The following is a 23,249-nucleotide window of genomic DNA, read 5'->3' on the forward strand; positions in this document are numbered from 1 at the left end:
GTCAGTGACGTCGGCATGCTGGCTTCAATATAGGTGTGCTGACTTTAAAAGGAGTGACGTCACATCGCTCTGTTCCTATACTCCATAGCACAGGCACGGAGTTTCCATAGCAATCACAGCACATGCGCTGTCGTTGCTATGGGAGGAGAACAGAGGAACTTCCTGTGTGAGGTCTTTTCTGCTCTCCCTTGTCAAAGCCTTGGCATTTCCATTTTTGCCAGTTGGTTGGTGACACAAAACACATCAATAGTGTTTGAGGATACAACAAAACACGGATCTTTTGAAGAGTGACCATCTAGAAAAAATAAGTTAATCTCTGCTAATTTTCTGCAACTCTAAATCGTGTAGAGAATTGTGAGAATTTTCATGCAAACGAGACAATAAAAAAAAAAAAACAACAAAAAAAAAAAAAAAAACAGATGCTTCCTGACACTACGCAAGGCTTTTCTTCAGACTAACCAACTTGTCTAAAAATGCTGCAAGCTGGAATTTATTTGGAAATGGAGGTACAAACCCAACTTTGTCACTGAATGTGCCCTTTTTGTTTCTTAGGAAAAGGGAAGTGGGGCTGACTCACTGACCAAGTGTGTTTGGAAGTCAACATTGAGGTGTCCCCAGAGATTACAAATTAAGATAAAACTACATCCATTTGAGTGGAACCCCCTCTTTGGTATGGAAGATGTTACCAGGCCCAAACATGATTACTAAGCCCACCTCAATCGCATCTTTAAACTCTTCATCTGGCTCAGCTTCTTCTGCTTCTTCCACACTCCCTGGTGAGAGGTCCTGTGGAATTAAACATAGCCAGTTAACCACTGAAATTTAATGAAAACAAATTAATATGCATATTTATCTGTGAACCCCCTCTTACTGTAGTGAAGATTTAAAGAGTAACTAGTAGATATATACAAATCAAAACAAAAACAGAGAATACATATGAGAACTTTGGGAACAGGCAAAAGCTTTGAGAAATTCAATAGCTTGCCCTTCAGTTAGGTCTCAAAAATGTTTTGCTCACTTGTGCCATTACAAAGAGAACCTATACAATTTGCATATGAGACTGACCCCACCCTTAAGGGCAGTCCAGAAATGAAATACTTGCAAGGTCTCTCTGCACAAGAGATAATGCAACCCCAGATAATAATTTCAACCTTCTGTGGGCCTTGTCAGGGAGGTGCAGCTGATACCCATCTAGAAACAGTGACCATGGGGTCCACAACTGGATTACCCGTTTAGCTTAGGCAGAGCATATATAGGTAAGTGAGGTAATTGTAAACTAAATCAAGGCCGTTGTCTAGTTCTAGTGAGGACACAAATAGAGCAGAACACATTTCTCAACAATATAAGAATAATGCATAATGATCAAAGGATCTCTTCAAGCACCATAACTACTACCATCTGCTGTATTGGTTATAGTGCCAGGAGTACCCTTCCAATATCCTAGGGTAAGTAGTCAAACCATTTGAGCAAAGTTTGTAAACGTATTTGTGGTCCCTAGGGAACACACAATTCTTTGCAACTGGAAGCTCCTGCACTGAGCCAAGCCCAGAAAATTAGTCAGCATCTCCTAGTTCCAGGTGAGGTAGCTACTGGCGCCTGGCAGATCGTAAGTGAGTTGTCAATCGGTTTTGACTACTTATGCTGGGAGTGTGCCAGGGCACTTCTAGTACCATAACCACTACAGCAGGCCGTAGAATGCTTAGGAGAGATTGGAGTGTTCTTTTAATCTCATTCTAAATTTAAAAAAAAATAAATAAATAATATTTTGAGTCTAACACCACCCAAAGCATGTGTGGGTGCCCACATGATGCAAAATGTCCATGAGAAAGTTGTAAGCCTGTCTGCAGACTCACCTTGAGGTTAGGGTTGAGACCAGCTCAGAAAGAGAAGTGCTAGTTCAAAGAAAACCTCTCATGGGACCTCTCACGGGAAGGCATCTCACATTGTTGAGTGCATTATATTCTGTTCAGCCTCATCAGTGATTTTCTTTCATTCTCTTACCCAATTCATTTTTTTATTTTCGTTCTATACTGTATTGTTTTATTCTGGGTCAATTAGATTTTGATTTATTTTCGGTTACGCACACATCACATGTGTAGATGGATTTTGAAACATTCTTAGTAGATTGGCTGCCTCTGTTGAATAAATCATTATCTCCTGCCAAGCCTTTAAAAACTATGCTGAGTTGTATGTAGTTGTAGCCACATGGGTAAATCATGTCTGACCAAAAAAATTAGAATGAATTAGTTTGAAATAATTTGGGACAGATTTAAATGACAGAATTAAACTGGTGGAAAGTGTTCGTCATCATGTCAAGAAATTAATAAGTGAGGGAGTTTTCAGAATTCTCGTCTCCTCTAATTTGAGAATTCTTGTACATTGCAGTACATTGTCAAAAAGAAAGTTTACCATTTATTTTCACATTAGAATTTGTATTGAGGCATCCATTGATGCATGCTGTCATTATTCGTTATAAATGCTATAGTGTCTTTCTCATCACATCTCTAAATTACATATCGCCGTGCCAAAAAGTACATCCACTAATAAGTACAGTAAACAAGCATAAGTGGGGGTCTCCAATGCAAGAACAAGATTGCAATGCAACAGATTTTAAAAGTACAGAGGGGCGCAAAATTCAGAGTAGGTTTTAACAGGTAAATAACTTGTTAGTAGTTCATTTTTTTTGTTGCAGGTAGATATCATGGGAGATTTATCCTGGATAATTTCAAGGAAGGAACAACGAGTAAAAATAGTGTGAGATATTGGGATATTGTTTTTATTTTTTAAATTTCATGTCATGTAGTGGAAACTCATCTTAAAGTGTGGTCTCAAGAGGATGGGGTTACTGCCCATACAGCCAGGGCCACAATGGTCCTCCTGAGACAGAGCAGATCATATAAAAATGAAAAAAAAAAAAAAAGGAGAGGGTGTACATAAACAAACCGTATACACTTGAGCAGCACAAGAAGCATATCCGTGCAGAAATTTGAGCGCTAAAGCCTCAGCCATTAACTAATGTTGCGAACAATGCAAGCAAAAAAGCCTGACTTAGCGAAGTGGTAAATGGAACTCGTTTAAGAGAGGTCATCTTCTGTACATACATGGTCAAAAAATCTAAATACGCTCAACATTCATTGTATGGAATATCATTGAAATTGGTTCATTATTAAAAAGTTATTGACTCATCAAACCCTACTTTGAATTTCAGGCCACCCCTGTACATTAACACAACTTTTTTTCTTTTTTTTGGTTTGATGGAAAATTAAATCCAAGTAATAATACAGTAGGTAATGTGATTGCTAGATTAACACCATTTGAGCAGCTGCTACCTTCAGGGGAATGTTTTCATAAAATGCGATATTGGCCCAATCAGCAATATATAAATCATCACAAACAGTGTTTTACTAGGGAATAACTTTGCAAACAAAACGTAGGCTTCTAACGAGGACAATATGAAACTTGTAAATAGAAACCCTGGACACAGAGGGGTATCCTAAAGTAAATAGATTTTATATCTGGTACAGGTAACTGCAATGTTTTGGTCAATATACAAGCTTTATTAAGCCTAATTGCACAATCCATAACCTATTACAATTATAGTGAAAGCAATACCTAATGGCTAACTCACCAGGTGGAAATGGTTAGTGCACGTCAGACCAAAGTGACATCAACGATTGGTTACCTGTTGCTGTCAGTCCTCCCCTGGCTTATTATTACATTGTTAAAATGTTTCTTAAAGGGATTCTATAGTGTTATGAATACAAATCTGTGTCTTTTGGTGTGTTCCCCCCTCATGTCACCCTGGCAGCTAACGGGTTAAAAACCCTTTATTCACTTACCCGATTTCATGGTCGGTACTTTGCCTTCTCCAAAGTCATCTGACAGGGGGGGGGGGAGGGGGGGCTAATGCGCATATGTGGCAAGCGCCCCAAGTATTACTATGCTTTTCACTTCAATGCTTTCTCTGGGAGGTTTTCACTAATGCTGGATGTTCCTATGCAGAGCATCATTTAGGGGACCTAGAGTCCGTTTGCATCCAGGAAGTGCCTCTAGTAGCTGTCTGACAGCCACTAGATGCAGTCTTCGTCATGCAAGGTAATCATTGCAATTTCTTAAATACTGCCATGTTTTACATTGCATAGTTAACAGGGACAGGGAAAGGAACAGGAACACTGAACCCAGACCACTTCATTGCTATGAAGTGACCTGGGTGACTTAAGTGTCCCTTTAAGGTTTTTAGGACAGAGGTGATGCCGATTAGCACGTAAATCAACACAGTAAAACACTATATTTAAAATAAGAAAAACTACCACAACAAATTAGATTGGCAAAAGTTTAAAAATAATATCAGGAAGTATTACTTAACAGAGAGGGTAGTGGATACATGCAATAGCCTTCCAGCTGAAGTGGTAGAGGTTAACACAGTAAAGGAGTTTAAGCATGCATGGGATAGGCATACGGCTATCCTAACTATAAGATAAGGCCAGAGACTAATGAGAGTATGTAGAAAATTGTGCAGACTAGATGGGCTGAATGGTTCTTATCTGACGTCACATTCTATGTTTCTATAACATAAATACGCTTGATGCCACCCTTCGGTCTGAAGTGCGCTAACTGTCTCCACCTGGTGAGGTAGCCATTGGGTATCTTTCATGATAAATGTATGGGTTTTGGATTCTCTCATTAGCTTTGATAAATGTCCATAAATTGACCTAAAGGTTGATGTCCCTGTTCCTGAAATAAATTCTGCTGTTTTGGATACCACTCTTTGTTCCCAGGTTATCTATTCTAATTGATCTGTTGGGAAATCACCGTTGGTGCACCCAGGTGGAATTTATCCTTATTGTTCAGTGTGTGCATTTCCAAATTGGTGAACGAAAAGAAACAAGTAGATATCCACCCCAAGGTGCTCAGCTTTTCAAAACTTGCTATAAACGCTCCTTGCACCTGTCTAATGAAGGAAACATTCCCTACAGGCTGAGGGCATAGGGACATTTTATGACAGACACACACACTTCTGGCAGAATGCCCAGAGGTAAGTAGAGAGGGGTAAAAATAGGCCGGATGACCTCTCCCACATTTTCATAGCTATATTGTGTGTCACGCGCGTGCACACACACACAATTCTACTAACTACATATTGAGTTCTTGGGACAAACAGATCTGGTGGAAACAAGTTCAAGTAGATTTTCCTAAAACGTTTAAATCCTCAAAATTCCAAATATTTAAAATTCCAGGTTTAGCGAATAACCCCACTAATGTGCAACCATATCCAGTAGTCTGCCCTGGCATCATTATGCTCATATTGTAATCAAAGTATGACACCTTGTTGCGTTTCAGTTGTTTCAAAGGCTGTTGGAATTAAAAAAAAAAATAGTTAACATTCCAACAGGAAGCGGTATGGTAGCTCCATGAAATCCTACCAGTTTATGGCTTGTACAATCTGGACTGTCCGAGCAGGAGGAGAACTGAGGAGACAGAAAATGCAGGAGGAGACAGAAAAATTGAAAATATTAAAAAAAGTGAAAAAATTATTCTTAGAATAAAAATGAGAAGAAAAAAAAAAAGTAACAATGAAAGGGAAAAGCAAATGTTAAGTATTATAATAAGAAAAATGACCAAAACAGGCTCAGTTAAACTCATGTGAAGTTAGTTCCTAAAACACATTCATTGCAAAGATAAATTAAACATCTCTGGCTGCAAAGCAAACTTAGGCTCATGGCCAAAACGTTGACAAAGCCCACCGACTCTGCCAGGCTGTGTCTGGTTTAGCAGATTCTATCCAATTGTAATGCAAATGAGACTCTGTTGGATCTCAAGGTCTTCCTCCAAGTTACCAGATGGTAGGTAACCCTAGAACTTGTATTGAGGAATGGGACGCAGTAATTGTCCAGGGATCGCAAATGGAATGTGTGGAATATTGAACAAATCCCACACAGAATTAACGAAATGTAAAGGAACAGCATTCTTAAGTTGTACACACTGAAATATATAGGAAATAATATATACAAGAAAAGTGATGACTTAATGGCCGCTTAATCATCTCACAACTGTGTTCTTTTTACATGATTATTCTACAGTGACCTGAATACAATGACATTGCTGGGGAATTGAATAAACGTTGGTAGAATCTATCAAAATGTAGAGTTTCATAATGCACAACACATTCTGAAATGTTAGCTTTCAAACCACTTAGCTAAAGACAGACCTAAAATTGTACAGCAAATTGAATGGCATTCTACATTAAAAGGGGAGGGAGGGGGGTTGGGGTACCAAGTAGTCATTTAAAATTTAAGCACACCTAAAAGCATTTTGGAAGGATTAAAATAAATATGTTTGCTTGCTTCTCTTGGAACAGACAAGTATATTTTGAGAGTCCCCTTACTGATATGTATACAATGAGAAGGAATCGTCAAAGTGTTCAAATAATTGAGTGAATATATAGGTGCAGGTGTGCATAGAGTAAATACATAAAGTGTCATACACCTAAATACTACTGAGATAACAGAGACCTATAACACATTTCCTAAATGAAAAACATAGTGTTGCATTCAATGTTTAAAAATGTTGATTCACAAAAACAAAATAAATACGGTACATTGAAAAAAAAAAAAATATTTTGTGGAAAACAAAACAAACCAAAAACAAAACACATGGCATTAATTTTACGAGTGGAATATGGAATGTGGGAGCTGGGGTAAACTGCACCCCAATATAGAACCAACACAGCAACATATGAACCCACAAAACATATCTCACTGCAGACGGAGTTATGAGATAAGCAGTAAGATAATGCTATTTAAAGTGGTCCTTTTGCAGCCGTATATAGCCCAATTCAGGGGCAGCAAGGATTGACCCAGTGAGCACATGATAGTGCGGCTTTATGGCATATGTCCCAAAATTTCAAATAATCAAAGAGGGATACATTTTAGGGGTGTGAGGGGGGAGTGGCCAAGGGCGGGGCTGTTCTGAGAAATTCTAAGTGACTTACTAATAACAATTTATGAAACTAAAATGCAACTCAGAACATGAGCAATGTATCGTATTTACTCAGACTGATTTCTAAACAGGTTTATTGTAGTTTAAAGACACATTACTGGGATATTAGTTTCTGTGGAGCTCACACCACACACCAACAATATGGAGCTCCTAGAAAGAGGGAGAAGCATTATGATAGAATAGAGGAACTGAAGGATTTAGTTTTTTTTTTTCCTTTCACTGAAATATATTGCATGGTAAGCCCTCTTAGATGTACATACAATTAAAGCACACCACAAACACATTTCAGATCACAGATATGTGGAAAGTCATTTTAACCCTCACATCAGACCATTGGCACAAATGAGCTTTCTCCATCTCCGCAGAAATTGACTTTTTTTTTTAATGTTATCATTATTACATTGTATTAACTTAGAGCAAGGTCCCCCATTCCCCGAATCAGAAAAATAGAAAAAACTAAAATTGGAAAACAGTGAAGTCTAAAAACTAAGAACCATATCCTGGCATCAGCATCACTAGAGGGCGCACATGGTAGCTATGTATGCAGGAAGAGCAAAGTGATCCCAGCACCAACCAATTGCCACCAGGGAGAGGGCGGACTCCAGCTCTCCCAGAGCAAGTAAGGGAGGCTGTGTAGACTCTTAATTTAATCTTCTTTAAAAGTGTTTGTGTGTATGAATGTGTCGGATGGTGTGTATATCTGTGTTTATGAGTGAGTATGTTTGTGATTATGGGTGTTTGTCTGTGAAACGGTGTGTGTTGGTCAAGGTTATAACAACTTTGTTTTTCTTAGTTTTGATCTTTCAGCTGTTTAGTAGATACATTCCTACATTGGAGGGATTTATATATTAAAATAAGGCACGGTTTAGTACACAGCTCCCTGATTTGGTGTCCTTAACCCCCCCACCACCACATATAATGTACCTCGAGTAACCACTGAGTAGATGTAATATTCAAGTACTTGTCCAACTTAAAAGAATCAGATTTGCTTACACAATATGAAAACTCCAATATATACACTACGCATTGAGTAGAACATACCTCGGAGGTGGTGTGAAGTGGTGTGGGGGAGCGATCAGAAACAGGGCCACTTTCTGCCTCTTGAGTTTCTTGCAATGACTTTAAAGTTGAATTCTCAGTGTTGCTTCTCTGTTGCAAAGATGCTCTATATTCTGCTACAACTGAACAAGAGGATAAAACTATGCATTAAGACTTAAATAATAGACTTTTTTGTGAGCAGAGAATATATATACATCTAAAACATGTTAAAAATTATAAATTAGATTTTATATAAAACCGAACACTTCAATAATAAGTCACGGTGATGCCGGCAGAGGGCCCGTAGTCGTTAATCCTTTCACACTGGGTAACAGCAGTTCAAATGTAACTAAATGGATCGTAATGTTTGTCAGTTCTAAAAAATATCCGTAAATAATTATCTAAGAACATATGTCAACTGTTAAGTACTACACAGAACGACCAATTGTAAGATGCAAGTGTCTGAAAACATTGGACTTGTAAATCAAAACCAGCATATGAAGGAGTCTAGCCCAGACTATGTACTTGAGAATTTCCCATGCATATGATGAACATGAGAAGTTGGGTCAAACCATGAAAGGTCAAATAGGTCCATAAATTAATCATGAACCGAACCATAAAAAAAATAAAAATATTCTTAACTGTAGATTAAATCAACTTTATGATGTTTGAAACATTGAGAGATTTGAGAGCAAAAAATGAACAAAATCTAAACAGATTTTTTTTTTGGACAATGCAGAAATCAGACTTCTACGTTAATTGAATGAGTTGCGGATAGAGTGCAGGTAACGTTTTTGATTTCTGTTCTATGTATTTGGGCTGATGATTACTGTAATCCTTGCTGCCCAGGAGAAGTTGGAGTTTAAGCACTGGACTTCATGTTGAATATTTGTTTTTGCTTTTATACTGCACTGCCATGTTACAGTGCTGCCGCTCTATCCAATGTTGACTCAATGCATCTCTATGAGGAGATGCTGATTGGCGCAATGCGGCTTGCTTTTTTAAGGAAAACTACTGGATTGGCCGAGATCTTCAATTCCGATGATCTCAGTCATAAGGCAGAACTAGCACACACGGTGCTGGAATAAAGGGGGCAAGTGGGGGAGCAGCCACCTAAATTATACTTTTAACACTAGTGTCAGGAATACACATTGTGTACCTTTAACTAGGGATTTGTCTGCTGATAGCAATACTGATATTAGCCGTGGGAATTCCTTAGGGTTACTGTTTTCTGTGACTTATCTTCCCTACAGAAGATGAGTGTGAGTGTGAGTGTATTGCAACATGTCTACCTTATGAGTTTACACAGCACATACAAAATTATACACAGCACAGCACATACAAAATTATACATTATTCACTAGTAATACAAAATTATACATTATTCACTAGTAATACAAAATTATACATTATTCACTAGTAATTATAACTTCTTCACTAATGGCACAGAATGATAGGACCTCTTCAAAACCAATTCATACATACAACAGTGAACTAGCAACAACATACATCCCCAGTCCAAATAGCTCATATAAATTTTTAGTAAAAGAAATAAGCATATTTGTTCTCTTTTAGAAAACAATTTATATAAAAAGCTACTTGTCTGCTTTTCTTTTTTTAAATATATTACTGGTTTAAATCCAGTTCGCAGTACTGCCAACAAACATTAAAGCAACTGGCAAATACTACCGCAGCATTCTTAAGCATCCTTATCTTTCTTCAAAATTAGTACAAACATAAACATGACTCAATCTTCCAAATATCCTCCTATTTGGCTTGATCAATCCTGGATGATCCATTGCACCCTCCCAGGCTGCTTTCTGTCTACACTCAGAGTTCATGTCCCCTTCGGAATCAAAATAGGTTATCAAAGTTCACAGTTAAATTAAGGACTGATTACAGTGGAGCACACTTAATTAGTCACGAAAGGCAGCCATAAAAAAGTTAGAAAATGCTTGAAAGTGTCTTCAGATTTCATAGTTTTTTTTCTTCTTCTAAATAAAAGTTGGCTGGCATTTGTGAAGTTGCATCACGTCTCACACAGCATGCCCACTCTGAAGGTCCAAATTTATAGCAGCACCATATGTGCTACCAAATCAGCACCAAGGGCTCATATTGTTATTAAAAAAATTACATCCTATAAAGTTTACTGTACGCCCTAGTAAAAAATAATATATCAAATCTTCTCATATGAATATAGAGATACAATTAGCATAGTACTGCAATGGCGATGTAGCAGACTGCTAGATCACGTAACTTGCAAAATGCAGTACACTGTGTCAGAGGAATCTGCACACATATTCCACTCTGCCATACATTTAATCTTGTGTTAGCATTGGTCATAACTCTTGGTACTCACCAAAGAAAAGATGGGCAATTCTTTGGCAGTGTGGATGGTGGACTACATTTAGTAGAGTACAGTCCACAGTAACTGGCAGTTAGCCAGCTATCATTTGTAATGAAGCCACTTTGACATCAAGTCTCTCGGATTCAGATGTTAAAAGGGACACTGTGGTACCTAGACCACTACAGCTCAGTGCAATGTCCCTGTCTCCCTTAGTTTTTGAGAAACAGCAATATTTATATTGCTGTAGTAAGCCTGCCTCTAGTAGCCATCTACCAGACAACCACTAGAGGCACTTCTGGGAGTTTACCGGACTCTGGTCCCCTAAATTCATGAGGACATCCAGCATCTGTGAAATCCACATAGGAAAGCACTTAGGCAAAGCTTCTATCGGGAGGGCCTAATGTGGAGGATTAGGAACCCCAAACCATCACTGAGGGACATCAGTTCTGAATACTGGTGCCTGAGGTGGGCTGCGAGGGAGATGGAAACCAAAGGGCACTATAGTGTTAGGAATACAATTTTGTAATCATAATAATATAGATTCCTTTAAACGGGATAGTATCCTACAGCAAGTCAGACCATGCAGATGTTAACAAGAGATCTAGGAAGTACTTTAGTGTTCCATTTTTTACTTTTACAATGAGCAGTGGTCAGATTTTTGTCACATTTGAAGATTGTATGTAGCAAAATCAAAGTGGAGTCAGTGAATTACATGGGAACGGGGAGCATTTGGATGGTATAATCCCAGTCTGTGGATATATAGATGGTCGTGATCCCCTCTGGTATCGTGTATTTATGCCAATAATCCACGTTGTGTATCCAGGATGATGCTCCAGTGAGAATATAGAATTAACAGGAAATAAAAAGGAGATATACTCACACTGGATGAGCAGACAGGTATTGCTCAATCCTTAAAAGAATAGGTGGTATGTCCCCCACCCGAGAATGTGAGATGCAACTTCTCCAATAAAAGAGGTTCAAAGAAGGTCCAAAAGTAAAATAAAAACCAATTGTATTAATAAATTAACTAAAGAGAAAATAAGTAACACACATGAGATCAGGACCATCTACATATCCACAGACGGGGATTATGCTATCCAAAAGCTGTGATCTGAAAATGATTTAGAGTGCAATAATTTTCTTTGTTTTTGTCTCTACTTCTTTTAGACATACTACACTATATTTGTATTACTGTCCCGTTTGTTCTTTTTTCTTTTATATTGCTCCATTGGATTCTACACATGGATTTTATCTGTAAAGTGCTGCTTCCCTAAACTCCCTGTTCCATTTGCATCTCCGACCAAAGAAGAGACTCTGGTTTGGGAAGGTTTAGCTGCTGCACATACAACGAACAAGCGCCAGAAATCTAATTTGTTGCTAAACAATGAATTACATAGACATGCTGCTTTCTCATTAGCGTGATCAATGATCACTGGACAGGGAACATCCTTAATTCGTTTAAAACCAATAGCCATTACATTTTATACCATTATATCAATACAAATAAAACTGTTATTTTCCATTGTTTCTCAAGAACCACAAAACATAGGCTGGGTAACAACTCTTGAAAAACTCTTTCACAACATTTTTTCACATTTAAATTAAATTCACAATCCATAAAACCATGTAGCTGGTTTGTTTATCCCATGAGTTAATATTTTTTTAAATGTATCACTCTTTGATTATTTTAGAAGTTCCCAGGCAGCATACCTCAAGATCAGTGGAGGAACATTTATTTACTTTGGGTCATTTAGTAAGAGAGATTAATAAAAATCTACTGAATTGAGGACAACGGTGTACAATTAAGATTGCAGCAAAAATATAATACAGCTAAACAGATTTATTTAGGAGGACCGTGGAGAAGAAAACGGAAGATGCACACACATAAATCCCCTTTCAATTGGAGGTTTTACAATCTAGAGCCGTCACTGCCAAATGTATTAAATAAATAATAATGCATAACAAGTATTCTATTGCAAAAAAAAAAAAAAGGGTTTGATAAACTATGTCAACCTATACCCTCAATCTTGGTAAAGTTCAAGGAACTACCAGGATTTTAAGAGGGAGGGGGGTTGGAATAGAAAGACTCAGGTGTGCTATATCTCCAGAACACTTATCCCAGATATGCCAAATAAAAAAATCCCTGCAAGTCAAGCATGTACTAATATTTAGATTAGCTGGTTGTTAATATTACCTTAGGAAATAAAAGTGAGATAGATGCCATGATTAGTAAAATCACATTTTAGACTCAATGGAGCAAAACAAGCAGCTAGCCATAAGACATCTGCGGTCTCACCAGATCCAGGTCAGGAAATTTAGTACGACACCAGCATTCTCAATAAACATAGCAATGCATGTTTCAGTCCATCGCTAATGGTTTTCTCTGCAGGATGTGACATGTGGACTAATTGCAGAAGGTTCCATCAAGTATTAAAGAACTGCCAGATGGAAAGCATAATAAGACAGCCATGTTTTATTAACACACATAAACACCATTATTGTCTGCAGATTCAGATTTCGTCCAAGAACTGACACTTGAAATCACCATCTGAGGCACAGTCAGAAACTCAACCCAAATTCACCATCTGAGCAACAGCTACAAACAAGACCTCACAGTAGCGGTGTTCGCATCATCCTGCTTTTTCCACATCGGATATAAATGTGTCTGTCCCAGGGACGCTCCAATGCCAAAAGTAAAATGGATGCAATTTTTGTTCCAGTATCCAAATTGAAACATCTGTCTTCGCTACGTAGCTTGGAAAGGCTGGGGCTTGAGAAACAGTAAAGGGAAAAAAGGACACACAAAGTGCTGAAGGGATTTTTCATGTCCTCAATAACATGCTAAACAATTCAAATGTATCTAATCAAATAGACTGCTGTTAAAGCAAGTAATGCTTTCAGTAAGCAGAGACCCAATGCACCCAATTCTCTTTACTGAATAAACCCTCAAACATGTCATCCTAACTTTACAACATAGAGCGTATTTGTATCCTGTAATAGCGTCTCCTACTCAGCTGATTATTTAAATCATGCAAGCCTTGGTACTTAAAGGGATATCAAGCAAGGGATGCCAAATGTATGGTTTTAGCGGAAAATGGAAAAAAAAAAACATAGGTACTGTGTCACCATATACATACTGTACATACTGTTCTGCCCAATAGTATTTGCACTAAAACAAAGAGCATGTACAAAATAACGGGACTGGCAGTTCTTCATAGGTACCTTAATCTGAAGTCAGGAAGGTAACTTAATTAATTTGGTGTTCACAAAAGATAACCAGATTAGTATAGAAATTTGTAATGGTCCATGGTAGCACATTGGTGTCCACTTAGCACCAATTTGTTATTCCATCTTTCTGAGGCTGAATCTTTAAGATGTAGATTCCCAAATTAAGGATGCCACTTCTAACAGTTTAAATACTTTAAAGGGGACCTTTTTAGTTGGTGAGACTTCCCTCATCCCTAGAAAGCAAGCCTAAAACACTCTTCTGCAGCACCAACCCCAGGGCATCTTTAAGATGAGCCATGTAACCTCATAGATAGTCTGGCAAAGATGTAAATCAATGTATACAAAGGTTTTATTTCAGATGTGCATTCTCCTTTAACAACCACACATACTTTAGAAATTCAAAAAACTCTGCTGGATAAAGCACAAGTAAAGCAAACCAAATGGAATGGATCCCTGTAGTTAATACCACGGCAAGGGGGCAAACTAAGACTGTAACAGCAGTGGGCGCTTACTGTAATCCAAGGCGTGGGTGTTCTATACATGCTGCTATGTAACACACTGTATATACCCAAGTGCATATTTTGAGGATGAATTTATTATACACTTTGTGAATGTTTGCATGCTTTTATCTAAGAACCACGTTTTAATAATATAATACTTTTTAATTGCTAGCAAAGACAAGTGTATTTTTTTCAGTCATATTTTAAATCACAAAACCATATTGGAAGATTAAAATTATATAGTCTACTCATTTAAACTAAACTTTTTTTTGTTTTTATATATATTATTTTAAAAACACCAATATATCCCAGGCCAAGAGTGCTATAATCTAGAATACAGGGGCACATTTCACACCTCTGAAATTTACTGTGCAAAAAAAAGAGACAGGAGTTGGAGGGGTTGCAGACAGAAACATGTTAATAACCCAAGCCACAACCTTGTTCTGAACATCAGAAGGAGGGTACTTTAACATAAAGAAGGACAGCTGATGTGTTAACAAGTCAGACAGCCAATAATGCTTGCCAAAATGCACAACAGTTGGAAACATGAAATTTAAAGATCAAGCCAACGCCTCCATTAACATTTGAATATAAACAAAATGGCTTAAAAGTTTTCGTTTGAGTTTCTTTATCACTTTTTGCAAACTAACCACAATACACTGTATGTTTGTACTTTGTACTCCTATTAATAAATGTATAAAATAAACACTTTTTATAATATGCATTTCTTCTAAACTTTATATTGTGTCTGTTCAAGAATTTCATTTTCAGCTAGGTTTATTGGCTTGAGTTGACAACCCCCTCCATAATGCTCCACCACATATACATTCAGCATATTAAATGTTGTCAAAGCAAATAAAGGTACCAGGACAGGAGATAGATAGATAGATAGATAGATAGATAGATAGATAGATAGATATTTTTAATTCTGAACCTTAAAGATGTCATCCATATCTTAGCACACAAAAATCTTTTTCAAAATGCATAAAAGGAGGAGGAGATCAGTCGAGCACTTCACATGCTTTCTGAACACCTTTGGTCCCATGATGATAGATGTCCTATAATTCTATAAAAAATTATTATTATCATAGCTTAAACATATTATAGAAAGTGGACATTAAAGGTAAAGAAGGCAATGCTCAAACAGTCTTACAATCAATGAGGATTTGATATAGGTGTCTCAAGGTCACTTACTGATAAGCAAGGTCACTGCTTTAGAACAGAGTTTACTTTACCACTGCTCTAATCAGCCAGTATATATCCTACTGAACCTTGTGGTGTTGGATACAATAAACATCAGGACCTCTTGGACAAGTGTATTTTGAGAAAACCCTGCAATCACAGCCTATCACTGACATCCAGCTTTGTATATATATATATATATATATATATATATATATATATATAATGGAGAGATATTAGTGGCAGAAGAGGTTGTGAGCAGTCTGAGTGTCCAGTTTTGTATTTTTTGTCAAACTGTTCAAATGAAGAGGAAAAAAAAAAATGCTACGGGAGGCATTCTCCAGCAGGTATAAGAATACAGTGATTTGACTGAACCAACCATTGGGAAACTGAGCTTGTCTGGATTAGCAGTCTAGATTTTAAAATATAAAGTAGGAAATAAAAAATAAAGGAAGAGTAACGTCCTGTACAACATGTATATATTACAACATAAAAAGACTCTGTATAGAACAAATCAAAATAGGCCGAAGGGGAAAAAATGCATTTTCTGTAAAAAAAAACAGTTTTTCCCCAATTTGCAAAACTGGTTAGAGTGACAGGCCTGCCATCTGGTGCATTTCTTTTGTATTGCAAGAATTTAGTTGCACAGAGTAACAGACGTTCTAGCCTTCGCTACAATAAAAGCAATGCATTGTATGAGAGAACCCATTTGAGCACAAAATATTATAAAATACACACAAACTGTGTTTACCCTGGCTAATGGTGGAATGTCACTTCCAAAATGTGACACTTCTAGCTTACTTTCTATAAATACAATGGTTTGGCCAGCTACTCAAAAAAGTGCAAAATTATGCTGCAGCCTATTGCCAGGAAAATGCAGAAAATGCCCCCAAACAATCAGAATAAAAAAGGCCAACGTCAATGGCTCTAGATACATAAAGTAAAATAATAACATACTGAAATCATAAAAGGTGGAGAGCTAAAACATAAATGTGAAAAATATCCATATAAAAGATTAACCTCCTATATTGATACATATCATCTAATGATCAATGCATATAAAACCCATCTTACTGCAGTTAAGGTATACATAATATAGGTCAAATGATATATTCAGTCGTGAGCTGCCCATCTCACATTGGCAAGGATGAGAAGCACGGATGACTTTGCTCAGGAGAGATTTGTTGCTTCTGATGTTTTTAGTATTATTTATAATATAGTGCCAACATATAGCACTTTGCAATTAGAGAGGGGAATATTAGGGGTAAAAAAAGCTTACATTCTATGAGGATTTGAGGTAGATGGATGCACATCATTAGGTGTCTGGCTCAAGGACACTCACTGGTAAGGTGGTCTGCCGGGCATTTGATTTTAGTTTTCCCAGTTCTAACCATCTCCTTCCAATGAATATTCTTTGATGGAAGGTGTAATAAGGACCCTTGTAATCAAACTTCCTTAGGAACGTAAGTGAACTGACGCACCAAGTCAAAGAATGTCCAAAGTGGTCTGGAAGGACAGACGGAACCGGAGGGTTCCCAGTATAATACTTTATTAGACAGAGAACTCCTAAAACCATTACCATTACAGACCATAGTGGGCTTATAGTGCTTCTTTAAATAGCACTGACATGTCAAACTTAAATTGGGGTCAATTTATGAGAAAAAAAAAACCAGGGACCAGGGTTGCTACTTTTGGCACTCCAGATGTTATGGACCAGGTCTATCATAATGTTGGCAAAGCATAATGAGAGATATAGTCCACCACACATGGAGTGCCAAGGTTGCCCTTAGTACAGATTAAAAGTCACGGTCATAAATGTCTTCTTTGATCTTTGTGGCTACACCATCAGCATAGACAAACACTCATATGTGGCAGCCATGAGCAGCTGTGCAGGAACCATAACCCCACATCTCCTGGTATACATTTGCACAAATAAATAATCTACAAGGAAGCAAAGTAAAAAAAAAAAACACACAGGTAAAAAGCATTGTGTCTAGAAGTAAAGAAAGAGTGCCAGGAAGGACACGTGCCATTATTAAAGGACCACTATAGGAACCCAGACCACTTCAGCTTAATGAAGAGTTCTGGGTGCCAGGCCCCTCTAGGTTTAACCCTTTTTGCTGTAAACATAGCAGTTTCAGAGAAACTGCTATGTTTACATTAGGGTTAATTCAGCCTCTAGTGGCTGTCTCATTGACAGCCGCTAGAGGCGCTTCCACGCTTCTCACTGTGATTTTCACAGTGAGAAGATGCCAGCGACTATAGAAAAGCATTGAGAATGCTTTCCTATGGACTGACTGAATGCGCGCGCGGCTCTTGCCGCGCATGCAGCCAATGACGACGGAAGGAGGAGGAGAGTCCCCAGCGCTGAGGGAGCCCGGTGCTGAAGAAAGGTAGGATTTTAACCCCTTCCTCCCACTTCAGCCCGGCGGGAGGAGGGCCATGAGGGTGGGGGGGACCTATTAACACTAGAGTTTGTTTTCCTGGCACTATAGTGGTCCTTTAAATTATATGTTCAGACAGAGAAGACAGCAAAAGGAAAGAACAAGTTCACATCAAGTGCCCTCCTATTTGATTAATCATTTCTTTAAATGGTTACTCCTGGCATCATTAGCAATTCAGTGTTTTGAAGTGGCTGTGGTGCATTTCAGTTTAAAACATTGCATATATGGAGATATTTTTTGTTACTGACAGACTATACCTATCCCCAGCAGCATTGTCTGCCCAAGGAGAATTCCAGGCTGGCTTACGTTAATTATGTGAATACTATTTGCATAGGGGGGGGTCATTCATTGGCCAAGAGAACTCACTTGATGCGCGCAGTAAATGAATGACGCCAGGATCGGCATTCGGCTTCTGTAGCCCTTCAGAAGCCAGATACGCATCAACTGGCATTAGAGAAGCCTCTCCAGCCAGCGGGAGCCTTGGTTTGCTCCATTATCAGGGAATAGCACCAGGATACTCCTAGCGAGCTGTATTGGTTATGATGCTTGGAATAGCTCTTTAAGACACATTCTCATAAAACTAAACCAATAGTTTCAAATACATTTAAAATAAAGATAACCTGAGATATTTCAGCCAGTCACCCCTAACAATAGAGTTTGACATAGCAATTCATTTTGTAGAAAGTTAATGGGTAGTAGATAATCAAAAGTTACCCAAGTCATGTTAATGCTAATTAAATTAGTAAAATATAATCGAATGAGTAATGTGAAATGAAAAGGAACATCATGCATTACTTAATATTGATTGAGGAATATTATATCCAGTTACATAACAGAATAGATCATTAATCTTACTCAATGCGCTGAAAATACATAATATAATCTGGAACGATTATGTGACACTAGCAGAGCACGAAGGGAAAAAAAAAAAAGGAAAAAATGCAAATTAGGTTTTATTTAGCACCTTTCAACTTCTCCCAGCTATCTAATATTCTGAAATTTTCTTTCTCTCCTCGCAGCTGCAGAAGACACATTGATCGCAGCAATGATTGCTCTAAGAGATTTCAAAAAACTTCTTTCAAAATATCCAGAGACAGGGGAAATAACTGGATCAGTGCATCACTGTCTCAGAGAGACCTAATGCAGTCCTTTTGCATCTCTATAAGTTCAATTTACAGGTTAAAAGGGACACTGTAGGCACCAACAGGGCCGCCACCAGAAATTTTGGGGCCCCTGACTAAGCACAAGGTCTGCACCCCCCCCCCCCCCCCCCGGCACAGCAGTCTGCAGCTGTACATTACAGCTCTTCCCTCTCTCTAACACCCGTGAGCATGATGTGCGTGCCGTGCAGAGCTTTGCACATCTCGCGGGAGTTAGAGAGGGAAGAGTTGTAATGTACAGCTGCAGACTGCTGGGCCCCTTCTGCAAAAACAGGGAGCCGGGGGCCCGCGGCTGCACCTGCACTGCACATATATAGCGATGATCGCTATATTTATGTGCAGAGAGGGAATGTGGGGCCCAGGACTGCCAAAGCAGACAGGCCCTTGATAACCGTCATGGTTGTCACCCCCCCCCCCGATGGCGGGCCTGGACACCAAGACCATTTCAGCTCTTAGAAGTGGTCTGGGTGCAATGTTCCTAGTTCCTTAATCCTACAGTGGTAATTATTGCAGTTTCTGAGAAACTGCATAATTACCTGTTAGGGTTAACTCCTCCTTTAGTGGCTTTCTACCAGACAGCCACAAGAAGGACTTCCGGGTGCTTAGATGACTTTTGGTCGCCTAAATGACGCCACGGGAGGGGGGCACGTTTTTTTTTTCCTGGCACTATATAATCACTTTAAATATAATGGAAAAAAAAAAAAATTATGAGACATTGCAGCATCGATTAATATATGCTAGTTTGCAAAGTTGCACAGAGTAATTTAGCAGTTGTAAGATATTAGGGTATTTCATTTGATCATTCAGTGTCTTGATGACATCACATGAAAAATATATATTAGGAACACGTGCAGGTATGTGGCACACAGTGCATACCAGGTTGCACCCAGTGCTATAAGCAGTCAGACAGGCCAACTGTTGTCTGTAGAACACTAAGCAGCCTAGAACGGTTATCACGATTATTCATTAAAGCGCTGTGAGCTGTTCGGATAATTTCAAGATTTTAGGCTAAAGCAGTTGAAATGGAAAAATTCTCAAACTCAATTGTGATTGCAGCTCATCTGGTTTTGCCTTTAGTAAGAATTCCATCTTAAAGGAGCACTATAGGGTGCAACCATGTATTCCTGACCCTATCGTGCTAAACCTACCATTTAGGTGGCTTGCCCCCCTCGCCCATCCCCCTTAAAAGCAATGAAAACTCACCTTATTTCCAGCACCGGCACGCCCCCTTGGTGACATCATCACAATTGCTGATTTTTAGCCAATCCAACGCGCCATTGGGAAAAGCATTGGATTGGCTAAAATCGACAAGGGGCGGGGCCAAACGCCAGTTTGGCCATTCAGTACTTGAATCAATGCATCTCTATGAGGAAAATTCAACGTCCCCCATACAGAGCGCGGGGACGCTGAATTGCAGTGTTGCTTACTGTGCAGCCCTGAGCCAGGAAGCCCCTCCAGAAGTGGCCACTTGGAGGTGTCTCTAGGGGCAATGTAAACACTGACTTTTCTCTAGAAATGCAGTTTGCATTAAAATGCTTGGAGGAAATGATTCTACTCACCAGAACAACTACATTAAGCTGTTGTTGTTCTGGTGACTATAGGGTCCCTTTAAATTCACAAGAATTTCTGGTTTAGTGAATAACAAGTAATAAACTCGGAAACTAAAAATAATTCTGGCCATTACGCATAGTTTAGATACTTTTGTACAAAATAATGTATCTATGCGACCTGAGTGTCACTCGCCCTCTATGCAGGAGGGATTAATAAAAAGATTTGGGAGCTTGCAGGATCAATGCAACAACCGGGAAAAGTCATGACTGCAGCAGGTTCTTCTACTTGGTATATCAGAGGTAGAAGATGGGTTCCTAGTACAGTATTTTAAGGGACAATATAGTCACCAGAACCATTACAGCTTAATGTAGTTGTTCTGGTGTCTATATCATGTCCCTGCAGGCTATTCAATTTTAACTCTGCCTTTTCAGAGAAAAGGTAGTGTATGCATTGCTGCCTGGTAATGTCTCCAATGACAGTCACTCAGATGGCATATAGAGGTTCTTCCGATCCAGTACTGCACAGTGTGCATTATGTTCTCCATAATGATACATCGATTTAATGCATCTCTATGAGGAGATGCTGATTAGGGCACTTTTGCCCCGCCTCCCAAAGAGCAGCATATAGGGCAGCTGACCTATAGGGAAGCAGTAAGATTAAAGGAACACCCCAGTAGTACATTAAGAGCAGCATATAGGGCAGCTGACCTATAGGGAAGCAGTAAGATTAAAGGAACACCCCAGTAGTACATTAAGAGCAGCATATAGGGAAGCAGACCTATAGGGAGGCAGTAAGATTAAAGGGACACCCCAGTAGTACATTAAGAGCAGCATATAGGGAAGCAGACAGATTAAAGGGACACCCCAGTAGTACATTAAGAGCAGCATATAGGGCAGCAGACCTATAGGGAAGCAGTAAGATTAAAGGAACACCCCAGTAGTACGTTAAGAGCAGCATATAGGGAAGCAGACCTATAGGGAGGCAGTAAGATTAAAGGGACACCCCAGTAGTACATTAAGAGCAGCATATAGGGAAGCAGACCTATAGGGAAGCAGTAAGATTAAAGGAACACCCCAGTAGTACGTTAAGAGCAGCATATAGGGAAGCAGACCTATAGGGAGGCAGTAAGATTAAAGGGACACCCCAGTAGTACATTAAGAGCAGCATATAGGGCAGCTGACCTATAGGGAAGCAGTAAGATTAAAGGGACACCACAGTAGTACATTAAGAGCAGCATATAGGGAAGCAGACCTATAGGGAGGCAGTAAGATTAAAGGGACACCCCAGTAGTACATTAAGAGCAGCATATAGGGCAGCTGGCCTATAGGGAAGCAGTAAGATTAAAGGAACACCCCAGTAGTACATTAAGAGCAGCATATAGGGAAGCAGACCTATAGGGAAGCAGTAAGATTAAAGGAACACCCCAGTAGTACATTAAGAGCAGCATATAGGGAAGCAGACCTATAGGGAGGCAGTAAGATTAAAGGGACACCCCAGTAGTACATTAAAAGCAGCATATAGGGAGGCAGTAAGATTAACCCCTTAAGGACACATGACGTGTGTGACATGTCATGATTCCATTTTATTCCAGAAGTTTGGTCCTTAAGGGGTTAAAGGAACACCCCAGTAGTACATTAAGAGCAGCATATAGGGAAGCAGACCTATAGGGAAGCAGTAAGATTAAAGGGACACCCCAGTAGTACATTAAGAGCAGCATATAGGGAGGCAGTAAGATTAAAGGAACACCCCAATGTTCTTGAGAAGTCTCACTTTAGTGAATATTACTAGTGGAGTGTTCCATTAATCTTACTGCTGCCCTAGATGCAATGTGAGTGGTGCTCTTCATCAAGAAATGCAATACATAACATTTTGCTTTTATTTAGAACATGGACTGTTTAGTATATAATTTAGATTCCTTGGTCCTCTTTCTCCCATAAAAAAGCTATATGTTAATCCAATACTTCTTCTAGAGAAGCACAGAAACAAATGTTCATCTGAGAGAAGCCCTGACTTCCACCTTGAGCGTTCCATATGAGTGAGGAAGAGAAGTCTCACAGAGGACTAGGTGACCACCAGAGAGGTCTCATCAAAAGGGGGAGGGGGGGGGGTATAAAAGTGCTGATCTCTCTTTAAATTGGTACATTTATAAAATAAAGCTACAGGGGACACAGTTAACCCCTAAAATACTTCAAACAGTGGTGCTTTTGGGATTTGGAATGACCTTTTAAAGCCGTCTCAGATTTAATTCGATTTATATTTTCCCATTTATTTATATATTTTAGTGTTTGGGCATAAATACATAAATAATAGCAGAGAGACATTTTACCTTAAATGGACAGTACGATTAAAGATCCATTAAGCTTTTTGCTTACCTCTGTAAAAGTCCGCGTTCCTCAGAAAAACAGTGGTGTTGACAATGGCCAGAACCCAGCACAAGGGCAATAGGTAAAGAATGCAAACCGAGCCCAGCAATAACCCGTAAAACCTGAGGATGGTGAAAATATTAAAAACAGCTCTTTATATGGGAAACGGGGATAAGAAAACAAGTGATCTAACATTAGACTCTTGGCACAATTTTATCAATGGCACATTCCAATCACTTCACTTTCTAATGTCAATGCAAGTCTTATCGCTCTGAGAGTGGGTGCTGATTTACTGAACACAGGATAGCTGCTAATAATACAGCAGCAGGCATGGGGAGAGTTCTTTATTTTGTGACCAGTAGAGATGTTTGTATTATTTAATATTTGGGTTATTAAATCATTCATTTCTGTAGGAACAGTTATAAATAGACTATAAT

The 23,249-nt window shown here is 38.8% G+C and overlaps 1 protein-coding gene across 4 annotated transcripts in view; it reads right to left on the bottom strand.

The window, feature by feature from the left end:
* The window catches only part of ZFYVE27 (zinc finger FYVE-type containing 27), a 76,103-nt gene that overhangs the window by 24,821 nt on the left and 28,033 nt on the right, over positions 1-23,249 (bottom strand). For 2 of the 4 annotated variants that reach the window (XM_063434624.1, XM_063434623.1), the window contains exons 6-9: positions 22,822-22,934; positions 8,041-8,180; positions 5,424-5,468; positions 715-786 (exon numbers count right to left, since the gene is read on the bottom strand). In XM_063434624.1, coding sequence (XP_063290694.1) covers positions 715-786; positions 5,424-5,468; positions 8,041-8,180; positions 22,822-22,934 — 370 coding nt within the window. The remainder of the gene's footprint in view (positions 1-714; positions 787-5,423; positions 5,469-8,040; positions 8,181-22,821; positions 22,935-23,249) is intronic. The other 2 variants (XM_063434626.1, XM_063434625.1) reach the window with 1 other exon arrangement.

This window comes from Pelobates fuscus, chromosome 10 (genome assembly GCF_036172605.1).
Source record: "Pelobates fuscus isolate aPelFus1 chromosome 10, aPelFus1.pri, whole genome shotgun sequence".
In the NCBI taxonomy this organism is placed as follows: domain Eukaryota; kingdom Metazoa; phylum Chordata; class Amphibia; order Anura; family Pelobatidae; genus Pelobates; species Pelobates fuscus.